Below are 14,829 nucleotides of genomic sequence, written 5' to 3'. Positions count from 1 at the left end.
TTCCGTATTTCGGAATATTGTTTATATTTCAGTGAGGTATCTTGGGGTATCTTGCATTTATGTTGTATGAACACATCAAACAAATGAAATGCACACAAATATATTTTATTTGTGCATGAAACAAGGTGTTAAAACATGAAACAAAATTTGTGAACAATTTCAGACACTGAATTTGATGACAAGCAATAATATTCTTGCACATATTTAGTGCCAGTTACATATCATGTACCCAGTAGTGCCAGTTACATATCATGTCCCCAGTAGTGCCAGTTACTTATTATGTAAGTAGTGCCAGTTACAAATGTACCCAGCAAAAAAAAAAAAATACATTCTGGAAACTATGATATTTGGAATAATTTGTATGACGGATAGTTGGATAAGGGATACTCAAACTGTAATATTATTCATATTATATCCTACAGTACATTAGAAATGAACACTTTTTTTCCTTAAACATTGTTTGAATGTTGTACATCTATTTACCGGTATTTTAGTTTTTTAGTACATCCTTTAAAAAGGAAGGCTACCAATTCTTGTACTTGCCAATTTTTTTTTTTTAAGCAGCAATTCCAAAGCACTTTACCAAAATCATTTTGAGGTGTATAATTTTTCCTTTTTCCCCGAAGCTGCTATTAATGACAAAGTTTCATGGTAACATGATGTGGAAGGAGGCTTGAAATGCCTATGGGAACTCTGTCTGTGCTGTGACATCATCCCACTCTTTCACCCCCCTCTGTCCTCACATGACCTGCTGAGAATTTAAAATCAGTGTTTTTTTATTTATTTGTGGGATAGAATACAGCAGTCTAACCATATCTTGAAAGACAATTCAATTACTGAAGAAGCCTGAAAACTTTGTTTTGATCAGTCAGTCACCAGTCGGAGTCATTCTTCCAAGCTGATTGGTTTGAAGCCACTGAGAGCTGACTTTGCATTTAATTTCTGCTTCTGACTATTGCCATTGGATAGTTGGGGAAAATAATGTTAATTATAATCTGAACTAGTCTCAGACTAAATAATAACAGGAAAAATTACCTTTCTATTTTACATTTACAGTTTAGTTTAGTCACCTGGGAACTATAAGATGAAATAGCACATTTAGCACAAATCCAACTTCAGATCGTTCTTTTCCATTTAGTATTGACTTTCTTTTGTGAAACACAGATTTAGGAGAATTTTATTGTTTCTGCAAGTTTTCAATGGCATTTGTCACAACACATACAGTCATCCTTCTGTTCTTGTATCTGTCTTCCACATTACAGCATTACAGTATTCCATCTAATAACAGGCAGTGTTTTATTCCATGAGATAGATTTAAATGGCAGCCGAGAGTCCTGCTAACATGGCCAGACTATGAACCTCTCTTCCACTATTCAGTAAAGACCTTGGGCCAGGTGTATTAACCTTCAAAACAGTGATAAACAGCCAGCCAATCAGCTCCTAACTGCCGGCTGGGTTTGCAAAATGATGGATAGGAGCTGATTGGCTGGCAGTTGATCACTCTCCGCTTTATCCCTTTTTTGAAGCTTGGTCCCTTGTCTAGAGAACATGGCGAGTAATTCATATCTGCGCCATGAAAAATAGACTAGGAGACATATTTTTGCCATCTATTAACACTTGAGAGGGGCGGGGCATGTATAAAGTGGTGTAGAAAGACCTCTTAGTTTTTTCAGATTTACTAATCTGATAAAATTATGCAGTGATGAAACTCAAGGACTGAGGGCCTGTTCACATATACACGTTCCTGTATGATTTGGGGTTACATGCGTTCAACACGGTCTAATTTGTTTTAAAAAAAATGTAATTAGTTAATTCAAAGCAGCCACCAAGCAACTGCTCTGCCGTTCGCAAATAAATAAACATAAATGGGACTCATTAACAACAGAGTCATCAGTGCCTTCTAAATTCCCTATTAATAAAGACATCAGACCACCAGAATATGGTGCTCAGAAAAATGGTCTGCCTTATTTATAACAAATTTACGGTGGCGGAAGAAAGAACTGCCAGCTATTCAGTGTATTAAAAAGAGCAAAGTCCCCAGGCTAGAGCAAGCTGGATGCTGGGCTGCTGCTCTTTCCTGCCAAAATAAAGCTGATAAACAAGACAGAAATGGGAAGGGAAGGTGGGAAACAGCAGTAGAAAAGAGTCCCAGCAAACATCTCCCAAACATTATATGGTAGATAAACAAACCATTAGTACTTCCATTAACACTCCATTAGACCTTAATGACAACAACAATCAGTCTAATGGGGCCTACAGACGGGGCGATTTCACTAGATCGCTTAGAAAATGCCCCTACATCACTCCGCGTGTTGGGGCCGTAGCGATGCGGGTCCGATGCGCACAGGACCGCCATTGAACCTGAGGGGACATCAAAGTGACCAGATTTGGGATTATTTGCAGTGTATGGGGGCCTGTAGTGCTGTAATATAGATGATCTGTATGTGTCTCGAACCCATGTAGCTCCAGGGTAGAGAATTGGAAACTTCTCTCTGTGCTGCACGTTGGCACCCCTTTTGTGACTACATTATTCTGAATTTATAATACTAAACTTTGTTCTAGTGCAGTCCTGTGGGCCTCCTCAAAGAGGATATAATATGGCTGACATCAAAAAGAGCAGCAACGGCTCTAGAGGCAATGACAAATGAAGTTTGTTGTTGCCACAAATGCAGGGTCAGGAGCACTGTCCAAAGCTCAAATCCAGTGAGTCAGTTTGGAATGGCAGTTGGTGGCAGTGGGTGTGGCTCTCATATTTGAAATTTGAACTTAGCTACAGCCCCTCCTCTGGTGCCTCCCATGATAAAGAGTAAAAGCGGATACAAGTAACTACATTGTTGGCATGCTGTCCTGTTGTAGGTAACCCTGCTGAACGCAAGTAACTACCATTCATCGGAAACATGTATGAGTACAAACCCATGGCCATTTGGCGCAGGTCAATTTTATGACATCATATTTTAGAGACCTTTATAACTTTGCACCAGTGGATATATAAGAACCTGTTAACGAATAAATATATACATTTTCCCATATATTTAATTAGCAGTCGCAGAGATGTGCTACATTTATCTTGAACTTTTTTTTTTCATGACTTTTGCTCAATTCTTTTCTTTACTTTATATGTGGCCCCCCTCCATTATACCTGCTGTTTTACAAAATATTGATGAGAGTTACTGGCTTGATTGCAGTCATAGACATAAAATGTAAGCTCTTTGTTTTTATTTTAGGTTGAAATGACAATCCATTGCAATTCATGCATGTAATGTGGAACAGCATGGCATAATTGTGTGTACCGAATCCAACTGTGTGCATGATGTAACAAACAACTGCTTGTGCATGTTCAAGTTTAAAATGTGTCACTGTAACTCATAATGGCTTCCATGACCTGGGATTTAGCGTCTGTGATCTTAACCCATTCACTGCCACCTAATGGATTAAGCTGAAAATCCTGTTAAGCAGCAGTACTGTCTATATCAATCTCGAGGGAGCTATTTCCAATAATGATTTTGAACAGTTTTCAGAAGAAAGCTGAATTACAGAAATATAAAAGTTACTGATTGGATTTTCCTGATCAAACCGGGACATAGTCTATTCTCCTGGTTTCGTTTTGCACTGTCTTCATTTCTCACTAATTGAATGCAAATATTATACAGTATGCTGTGATATACAAGTGACTTACATAAAAATCCAAACAATGTGGATGATTGAAGCACTTAATTGAGAGTGCATAGCATTGAGATCCCTCAAAGAGACCATATCTGGTCACCGAAGACACTGTGTCAACGAAAGGCCCTAAGCCTCAATAGAATGTCTCATATCTGAATCATGGAAAGTGGCTTTTTTTCTTGTTCTTTAATCACTCTAATTGCCAACGCCAATATATTGTATTAAGCTGGTGCTTGTGTAGATGACAAGTGATAAAGTATACAGCTCCCCATATTAGCCTCACACACAGTGTTCTTTGCTTTTATTCTGTAATGTGATCATTTCTTTTGGATATAATACGAGCTTATTATAAAAAAAAGCTGGCCAGTTCTCTGATATGTATGAAATGGCTGTTCAAGACGTATTGGTGGAAACCCAGCAACAAAGTCACTACTTGTCCTTTAACTGAATTTATTTCCGTTGACGTCAAGGGGTAACTGCTATATTAATGCTGCAGAGTACTGCTGCTTTAGTGCTAAACATCATATAGCGATAAAACAATGCTCTTCTTATATGTGATATTTACTAATTGTTGTGTGGAAAACAATGTGTTGTCCAGTAACCTAAAATCAAAGGTAGGCATCCTAGCGCTCTCCAACTGCGGTTAAACTACAGGTCACAGCATGCCTTGCCAGTCTCTGCTTAATGCAACATGCTGGGTCTTGTAGTTCACTTCCTACTAGAGAGCACCAGGTTGCAGAAGCCTTACCTAAGCTATTCACGTAACTGCATGCATTGCACGGACAGTCACTGTAGCATAACGCAGCACATACAATAACCACAAAAAAATGTTTTATTGCTTTCTGTGTTTGTTGTGTTTTTATATCTGTTCTCTCCAGGCTTCGTGGACACGACCCCAGAAACAAGAGGTATAAAACCAATTAGCTGTGAAATGCTGTACTCAAAGAGAGAGTTGCCTAACCCTTAGATGTGTTCCAGTACCACGCTGATTTAACCTATGATGATAGTGATAAGAGGATAGTATTAGTTTACCCTTAGTTTGTCAAATTTAACAATCAAACAAGCTTGGTTGGTCTAAGTACAATTATAAAATTGTTATGAAAAATACCTCACTTACTCTACCCTACGGAAGGGTCTATAGATCTTGGTTTTTGAGACAAGTTAAGGATGTAAAACTATCCAGCTTATACATGGTATAAGCTTCACGTATATCCTGCAACTCATAGCAGATAATTGCATGTTTATATTTTTAAAATCAAATTTATACTTTAAAACTCATTTGATTGGTTAATCTGGTTTACAGGATGTTTGTACTATTTACATCACATTATTAAATTCCACCCATTGTCTACACACATTACAAGCGGTCATTTTGGAGGATGGACTAATGAATAGAGTCTGTCAATGAGATTGGAGACTGCCAGTGCGCAGGAAGCCAGTGCCGTTAGCACAATGTTCCTCATTGTTGTCCCTAAACCCCAGAGAACTTTTGGTCCAACCTACAAAATTCACTCTGTGTTTAGGCTAATGGTACACTTCAAGCAAAGCTATCAAAGGTAGAACATGGCTATGCACATAGTAAACTCTCAGCTCTTTGTCATGTGCCTTTGCAATGTTCTTGAAGGCAGTCATGGAGGACTGAAGTCCCCGACGTCATACAATTATAAGGGCTATTTAATAACATTGTTTAATGTTAAATAGACAAATAAATGTGTAGACATTTGCTTTCGTTGATCTATTTGATGTTTTTTATCAAGTTTTTTCATTGTATAAAAGCTACAATTATTTAGATTCTAGTGAACTTTACACTTAGCGCTGGGCCACAAATAGAGGCCAAGCGGATCCCGCTTGGCCACAAAGAGGCTGTGTAGGGTGCAGAATAGGATCCGGCCTTTGCCGACAATGTATGTGTTCACATAGTGCGGCTTCCCAAAATCTGTCCATCCTGCCGTCTGGTCCTATTGCAGCATGCTTCAGTAGGACCCGGTGGCTGCAGCCATACCACTAATCTGTAGGTGGCTGCATAGGAGCCTGTGTGTGGGCTCCTTGTGGCCTAGCAGATCCCACTGAACGGAATCCGCTGCACTGCTATGTATGGCCCAAACCTTAGGGCCAGGTGTACTGTACTGAGGTTTAAAAAGGTGGTAAAGTGTAGAGTGTTAAATGGCCAACCAACCAGCTCATAACTGTTATTTTTCAAACCATACCTGTAACATGACAGTAAGGAGCTGATTGGCTGGTACTGTATCAAATTCCACTTTATAACTTTTTACTTTATCACTTAGTACATCTCGCGGTACTTGTTTCCTAGCACGGCCACACCGATTTACATCGGGGTGGTCGTGTCTGAAAAATCGGGTCGATCGCATCGCATGCGATTTGGTCGCATGCGATGCGATCGACGCAAACCCGAAGCGTGGCGAGCGCAGCAAGCCCGCGAGGGGCGGCGGTGCGCGTCCTCCGACCTTTTCATTCCCCTACTATCCACGTCGGCGTGGAGTTGAGAATAGAATAGTGAAGTTATACGTGTGCGCTTGCCACGCTTCGGGCTCGGTGGCTCGCTGCGCTCGCCACACTATTCTATTCTCAACTCCACGCCGACGTGGATAGTAGGGGAATGAAAAGGTCGGAGGACGTGCACCGCCGCCCCTCGCGGGCTCGCTGCGCTCGCCACGCTTCGGGTTGGCGTCTATCGTGGGGTGACGACGGGGACATCTATAATGTGAAATGGGTCATATTGGCCCATTTCACATTTTTCACATTTTTTTAAAGGTGAGATGGACTTAATCAAGTCCATCTCATCTTGTGCCATTATAATGGCACAAGACCGACGCGATCCTCCCGATTTCAATGTTAAAAAATATTTTAACATTGAAGCCTATGGCAAAATCAGGGGCATCGCGTCGGTCGCGTCGGGACCAATGTTAATGGTCCCGACCGCCGCGATGCCCCCGATTTTGACCCTTTGCCGGCAAAATGGACCTGATTTCAAAGGAAATTGGGTCCATCGTGTGGATCGTGTACCTTAACTGAAAGGTACACGATCCACACGATTGTGGCCGTGCTAGGAAACAAGTACCCATCTCGCCCTTAGTGAGTGTTTGCAAATAACACTTGGTACTATATATTCCTTACAGTAAAATGATAACTTTTCTATAGTAATTAAACCTGGGGTAGAAAAGTTTGTGCTTGGTCTTTTCTGTCTGCTGTTAGGGAGGACTTAGCGCTCACTCTCTTCAGCGGAGCTAGTTTTATTAACAATGGCGGTAGCTGGCTCTTGCGAAGCATAAATAAGTGTATTTTAGTACATGGTTCCTATGATTGAAAGGTTTAACCTCCTCATAGAAAAATGCAATATAGAATTTACATAAAGCTTACACAAGGTAATCTATACACAAGTGGCATTGTGTGGGTCCCTTGGGTTTTTAACATATTTCTGTGATCCTCAGCTTACGTTACTTAAAGCAGCAATCGCATGGTAGTTGAGTTGCATTGTTAAATGCCTGAAGAATTGGTCAGGTGCACCAGGAATGGGCCAGGTGGTTCTTATCTGCCGTCAAATTCTATTTTTCTATATTAGGAAACCAGAGCCCTGTATGTGAGGTGCATTTTTCTTTATTTCATTCATTTACATTCTTTGGGGGTAAATTTACTAAGATAGGAGTTCTATTTCAGATGGGCAACCAATCAGAATTGACTTTTTTATTTAGCACCTTCTAGAAAAAAAAAAATATAGAATCTGACTGCCAATGGCAACCAATCAGAATCAGTTCTTACTTTTATATTCATTATAAATTTTACTAGAAGGATATTTATTGGAAAATATTCATACGAGAAAAATGTACTTTATTAGTTATGCGCAACAAAGCATTATAAGTGTAGCTTAACAGTTGACACAATTGAGTGACATCCAACCTGCCAACAACAGCGGCATACATAAACCACCACTTCACAAAGTCCTATGGAAAGCTTTAGCATTTTAACCATATACTGGGAGTAAAGGATTGAATATACTGTGTAAAGTGCCGCTATATTCTAAATAAAACATTATTTCACTAATGTGTGATATTACTAAGTAGTGTAGTACTATAATACTGCTTTCACATTGCAGAAATGGGTAATGATACAGTATTCTTAAATGGGACTTTAAAACGGGTCTGAGCCTTGAGACCTTTCACATTGCAGGTGAAAACCATTTTAAAAATCATTTAATACCATTCAAACATTCAACCCGTTTAACCCCCAAGGGACACGTTTCAAGCCATTGAAATAGAGCTGTTCAAACTGCCAAAAAAACGGCTTTAAAACGTGTAGGACTCTGCTTTTTAACCGTGTTGAAATACCGGTTAACTTTAACCGGTAAATCAACTTTGGCACTTTCACATTGCAGCCTTAAACGTTTTAAAATGGAAAAAATGGAAAAGTGCGATGTGAAAGGGGTATAAGTAGTGGAAGTCCTCTTTTTTATAATAATTGTTTATTTAGCCATATATTTACTTAAGTTAAATTTTCAGTATTATATAAAATTGCAAAAAGTTGATCTAAATCGATGTTGGGTTTCCAGGGCTAAAACACACATTTCATAAATATAAAAAATAATATCAACAATTGTCTGTAAGTAAAGATCAATTTTAAATTATTTAAAATTGTAAAATTCATTACCCGTAAATTTTAGCCCACATTTATTTAAAGCTGACATGTTTTTTGGGATATATAGTAATATCTGTCATATACATTTTGGGATTCCCTAGTCCAGCACTGAGATAAAACGATGTTCACATTACCCTAAAGCTATGTGGGGAGTTCCTATTATTAGGAGCTGCAGGACACACATCCTGTTGGTACTCACTCTAGAGACACCAGTCAGAAATATGGCTTAAGTGATGTTAAATCAGGACAGTATCTGGGATTGCTGCTTCAAGATTTTAACACTATGTTAGAATATACAAAATATATATTTTCGCACACATGTATAAATTACCTACCTTTTGAACATTATACAGATTTTGCCATGCCACACTTAACATGCATTCAGCTTTGTGGGCCCCATAGCAAAATCTTGAAAGGCCACCATAAAAAAAAAAATCGGCCTCCAGAGTACAAGTTTTCATCTGCTTGAGGGGACAGAAAATTGCAGGGCAATTGGGAGGAGATAGATTTGATGATAGATGGCAGAGAGGGGGTAGAAAGACGCTAGGTAGTAGTGAGGTGACAGTGAGACAATGGTCGCTAGGAAGGGGATAGAGAGGCGCAGGGCATTAGGGAGGGGATAGAGAGACACAGGGTGGTAGGGAGTGGATAGAGACGCAGGGCTGTAGGGTAGGGAGGTGACAGTGAGATTCCAGGGCGGTAGGGAGTGGAGCGAAAGATGCAGGGTGGTAAGGAGGGGATAGAGAGACACTAGGCAGTATGGAGGTGATAGAGAGATGCTAAACAGTGGGGAGAGAGACGCCAACACTGATAATCACCAAATACATATTTAAATATGATTCATTATTTAAAATTATACATACAAGCAGTGTAAATAGCTATAAACCAGGAAATGTCCTCACGATTAAGCGGAAATTGTAGGTCCACATTGGAGTTGGTATAAAGGTCCCAATGCTAGGGATGGATGCAATCCGAAATTGGGGGGGCAAATAGGGGATCCAAAGGCCAACAGGGGGTGGAGATGGCAGTATTCAGAGATCCTTCAGAGTCCAAGTTAGAGTTAGCAAGTGCTGCCTAACATGTTTCGTCGTAGCCTTACGACTTTATCAAAGGTAAGGCTACGACGAAACATGTTAGGCAGCACTTGCTAACTCTAACTTGGACTCTGAAGGATCTCTGGAGGTGATAGAGAGATGCTAAACAGTGGGGAGAGAGACGCCAACACTGATAATCACCAAATACATATTTAAATATGATTCATTATTTAAAATTATACATACAAGCAGTGTAAATAGCTATAAACCAGGAAATGTCCTCACGATTAAGCGGAAATTGTAGGTCCACATTGGAGTTGGTATAAAGGTCCCAATGCTAGGGATGGATGCAATCCGAAATTGGGGGGGCAAATAGGGGATCCAAAGGCCAACAGGGGGTGGAGATGGCAGTATTCAGAGATCCTTCAGAGTCCAAGTTAGAGTTAGCAAGTGCTGCCTAACATGTTTCGTCGTAGCCTTACGACTTTATCAAAGGTAAGGCTACGACGAAACATGTTAGGCAGCACTTGCTAACTCTAACTTGGACTCTGAAGGATCTCTGAATACTGCCATCTCCACCCCCTGTTGGCCTTTGGATCCCCTATTTGCCCCCCCAATTTCGGATTGCATCCATCCCTAGCATTGGGACCTTTATACCAACTCCACTGTGGACCTACAATTTCCGCTTAATCGTGAGGACATTTCCTGAATGCAGGAATTCGATCATCCTCCAGCGTGAGACCAACCACTGTGGATTACAACTATCGCATATTGTGAGGACCCCACATCAAATTTGGGTTTAAGATCTTCCTCCAGCGACATCATTTGCATTCCAGGACGGCATTTCATTTCCACCATCTTCCAAAGGCATATATCCATTGGATCCAGGAGCATACTCTCCTATTGGACAATCCCAGCAGCATTTCAGAGACATAAGTATACCTTCCTTGTCCCTCATATATACATACATTAATTGTCATTGTTGTTGTTTTTATAACCATATTATTATTATTATTATCTTTTTTAATAAATTTATTGTAATATCCAATTGATCAGTTTCATAGCGCTCCACCTTCTTTTTGCAGTTGGTGGAAGTTGGTGTGGCTCCTTTATTTGATTTTTCATCCTCTTCTCTGGAGCCTGGTCACCACCAACAAATTATCTCTTATTTTATATAGTTAATGAGCAATAACTTTTCTTTTAGATTTTCTTTTTATGGCTTGGTATTTTAATGTGTCTGTTTTATTCTTCAAAAGTTAAGGCTTAGGTTAGGGGCTAAAATATAATATGATATGTGGTAGCGGTATGGTTATACCATACATAATACTTCTTCTTCCACCTTGGCACATAGGGTTTACAGGGACAGTGGGAGGTATTCAATTACCTGCGATCATTAATTGCTTTGCAGGGGCTATCCTATTATAAGCCGGCACAATCTGCGGCTTATTGGTGATTTTGTTTCATCTGCATAGTGCAGGGGAACCAAAATTCCTGACAAGAGCTTTTCGGGGGCTGTGGTGGCAAAAATCACACAGGTTATGCTGGACCTGTGTGTTTTTACACAACAAAGTATTTTGTTTCTACAGGAAATCCAGTAAAAAAATAAAAGCAGCGAAACTTCAGGAAAAAAAATGCAAAAAAGAAACCCTCCAGTTATCCCCCCCCCCCCAATGTTTCATTGCACCCCAAATTGTCTATAGAGGGGCAGGCCGATGCAACATACTGTAGAAACAGATGAGTAGAGGCATGGGTTGCCTTGCAAAGCATGGCATAGGTGCATTGGCGGGACTCCTTTTGTTGATGTTCTGGGTTGGTATAATTCTAAACTTCATGTTCAAGGGGTTAATGTTCATTAATTTGCAACAGGTCACAGCTGGTGTACTTTAGGTCTTTTCTTGCAACCAGCTTCTTTCATTGCAAGATGTGTGACCCGATGGGGCATAATTTTAAACCCAATAATCATAATTTCTTATTGACGCTATCCGCATCAATAAGAAATAAAGTACTGCACAGGTTCTCAAACTCAGTCCACAGTGCATGTTTTACAGCTTTCCTCACAGATTCAACATAGTAACATAGTAATTAAGGCTGAAAAAAGACTTTAGTCCATTGAGTTCAACCTATCTGACTTGAGTATTATAGCAGTAGTATAGTCATATCTATAGGATTCCCTTAGTGGCCAAAAATGTATCCAGTAGTTGCTGTAACCACCCCCATCGGCAATGAGTTCCAGAATTTTACTGCTCTAATGGTGAAGAATCCTCTTCTTAATTCAGTATGGAATTTTTTTTCCTCGAGCCTCAGTACTTGCCCGCGTGTCCTAAGTATAGGCCTGTTAGTGACCAATCATCTCCCAGTTCCATATGATTCCTGTATTTGAACATACTAATCGCATCATCTCGCAACCTCCGTTTCTCCTGTGAAAACAAATTCAATCTGGTTAACCTATCTTTGTATTCTTTAGAAATAATTAGTTCCACAGAGTGTTACAATTGTGGTTCACCCACAAAAGTTCCCAATACACTGTACTATATATTCAACACTCCCCAATGCTGACTTATAGATGGTACAATTCTGTGTTAAGTAAGTGCGAGCACAGACATAGCAGTGTGGAGAACATTTTTAAGACCATAAAACCTTGAAATGGTTATCCTTATCCCAGTGGTTCCTAACAGTCTGTTAAGAAATATTGAACATTTAAAAATGTAATATATATATATATATATATATATATATATATATATATATATATATATATATATATATATATATATAATCCCCCCTCTCCAAAAAAAAACACAGAAAAAAAAAAACAGCAGTTATCCTACAACACACACATAAAACCATCATTGCTATTGTAGGGCTTATAAAAATTTTTTAATAGGTTTGTTCAGCATGTATAATTCATATCACTTACTTTACCTTGACGTTGACTTTTTAAATTATTTAAATGTCCGTTATTCCCTGTGATTTCTTCCCAAATCAAACAGTACTGGTATCTTCTATAGGTTTTACAAATACTGATCTAGAAACATATTAAACAAAGCTTAAAGGATCACCTCACTCAAAATGAAATGGTTTTATACCACACTTCATAATATACAAGTCATATGTTTAATTTGTACAATAGCTAGTTACTGAAAACAATTGTCTCGTGTGCTTCAGAATGGTTGTCATACCTGTACTTCAGAGAGATGCATAGGTATGAGAAGAAGTGCGAGTGTGACCTGGTGACACCATTTTGTGTCATGAAATTGCAATGGGTATGGTAATGGTAATTGTGGTATCACGGCCGGTCCTAGCCATTGTTCGCTAGGTCTATGATAATTTCATACTTATCTAAACTCGTACAACTTAAAATGGTTGGAGTTTGTATAAAGATTGTAAGAGGTAACCAGAAAGTAGCCTTTTGGGGCAAATTAGAACAGGACTTATTTCATCCAGATTTTGCCTGTCTGTTGGGTTCCATTTATTTAGCAGATAGAGGTAATATAACCTACTACTGTTTCTGAAGAAACCTTTATGCCACCTATAGATGGTGGTAGCGGTAGAGTCCACATTTTTGGTACCATTCCAGGTTTTGCAGAGTCCCTGGATCACAATATAAATGTGCAGGTGTCCTGCCAAACATGCTTAGTCACTAATCCGTTGCCTGCAAGGGAGACACTGGACAGGTAAGTGACGACAGCTACTAGTAGCATATTCAATGTATGAAATATGCTGCCAGCAATTACATTTATTGTTAAATGGAGCCCCAAATATCGTGAGTTATGCAATTCGAACCATCACTGCACATCCCTTAAGGGCAGGATGAGCTACAGTTGTCTGATCTCACTGAGGGGTAGATGTATGAAGCAGTGATAAGGGAGCAGAAGTGATCCAGAGGAGAAGTGGCCCATGTCATCCAATCAGCACTGAAGTAGAAACTATCATTTGCTTAATATAAAACTATACAGAGCAGCTGATTGGTTGCCATGGGCCACTTCTCCTCTGGCTCACTTCTCCACCCTTATCGCTCCTTCATACATCTACCCCTGAAATTTGGGAAGTTTCCTAATGTGGGAGTCTCCCTGGCTTTATAGAGGAGTAGGCCTCCTTACATTTTGACCTTTATAGTAACATGTGTTTGCAGTTACCTTTATGATTTTTTAGAGGTTTAGAAAGGACTATTTGTTTAGAACACAAAGTTTACAGCAGATACAAAATTAGATTGTGTTATTTTAATACTAGCATTGTCAAAAGTTTTTTTTTTTCAATTCTAACCAGACTTGCACCAACCCAGCTTGTTTTACCCTGTTTTAGACAATAACCTTTGACTGTACATAACAGATCTTTCTTGCTCTAGAACTCTAGTCCTGCTAACAAATAGCCTAACATTCATATTTGGTTTGAAGCGATACAGATATGTTTTCATGTATGGTAAACAGCAGCATAAGTTGTACAGGAGTTTAACGCCCACTTAGGCCTAGAGAGACAGCATTGTGAACCACCGCTTAAGTTCCGATCGGTGGTTCACAATTCTGCATCGCTTTTGCTGGGGAGAGGGCATATACAGTCCTACATTCACATGAGTTAATTCATGTGCCTACTGTACATTGACTGTATATCAAGGGATCTCATCTGTATCCCCCCACCTGTATTTAGCCAAGGTAGAGTTATTGTACATCAAAATGAATGTGATGTCTTTGGAGCGATTTGGTTATGTCCAGTGAGGTATAATCATCAACAGTTTATATCTTTGAGTCAATAGATATTTATATGTAAACTATACATTTTGCAAATCTATAGATAGCCACGTATAGAACAATCCGTTGAGTGAGCCTCACACACCAAGTGTGCCAATGGTCACAACCTTTGACCTTTTAGTGCATTTGGTGATCTACATCATACATATAGGTGATCAAACAACGGGGCAGATGTATTAAGCCTTAACAAGAGATAAATGCATGCTAACTGCCATGTTACAGGCTGTGTTTGAAAAAAGTCAGTAAGGAGCTGATTGGCTGGACGTTTAAATCTCTTTATCACCCTTTCTCTTGTCTTAATACATCTGCCCCAACATGTCTAATAATGATTAACAGTCCTCTGATCTGTTTTGGTCAGATTATATTAAGGTGCTGTGGTCTTTTCTTAATCATAAGCACCACACTGTAGGGACAATTACTTTACGCTTTGTATGCTGGGAGTAGCTTTCAGTATATATTACTTATTAGGATATTTTATTAGGTAAGGTTAAAAAGGAGGTATTTAAGTGCACTTGTTTACTCATAGTGAGGACAACAATTTTGAGCAAGGGACCCAATATTTATGACTTTAATATCATTCTTCCATACAAGCCCTGACATCAAATGATTATTCACTACAGATACAACACATTAAAATATTAGCCCCGTTACATTAATTTACTCACATTTAATTAAAAAATAAAATAAACACCAAATTAAATTAACCCCTTCACTGGCAATCCCAGAAATTTTCCGGG

The 14,829-nt window shown here is 39.2% G+C and overlaps 1 protein-coding gene across 8 annotated transcripts in view; it reads left to right on the top strand.

Annotated features, from left to right (window-relative positions):
• The window catches only part of NCAM1 (neural cell adhesion molecule 1), a 310,177-nt gene that overhangs the window by 217,901 nt on the left and 77,447 nt on the right, over positions 1 to 14,829 (top strand). For 6 of the 8 annotated variants that reach the window (XM_083163241.1, XM_083163240.1, XM_083163245.1 and 3 more), the window contains exon 9: positions 4,542 to 4,571. The exons of the other annotated variants lie outside the window; for them this stretch is intronic. In XM_083163241.1, the coding sequence (XP_083019367.1) occupies positions 4,542 to 4,571 (30 nt within the window). The remainder of the gene's footprint in view (positions 1 to 4,541; positions 4,572 to 14,829) is intronic. 8 annotated transcript variants of the gene reach the window in all.

The sequence above is a fragment of the Crinia signifera genome, chromosome 19, assembly GCF_055691185.1.
Source record: "Crinia signifera chromosome 19, ASM5569118v1, whole genome shotgun sequence".
In the NCBI taxonomy this organism is placed as follows: domain Eukaryota; kingdom Metazoa; phylum Chordata; class Amphibia; order Anura; family Myobatrachidae; genus Crinia; species Crinia signifera.
The sequence above is the reverse complement of the archived record's forward strand: the minus strand, read 5'-3'. Positions and strand labels throughout refer to the sequence as shown.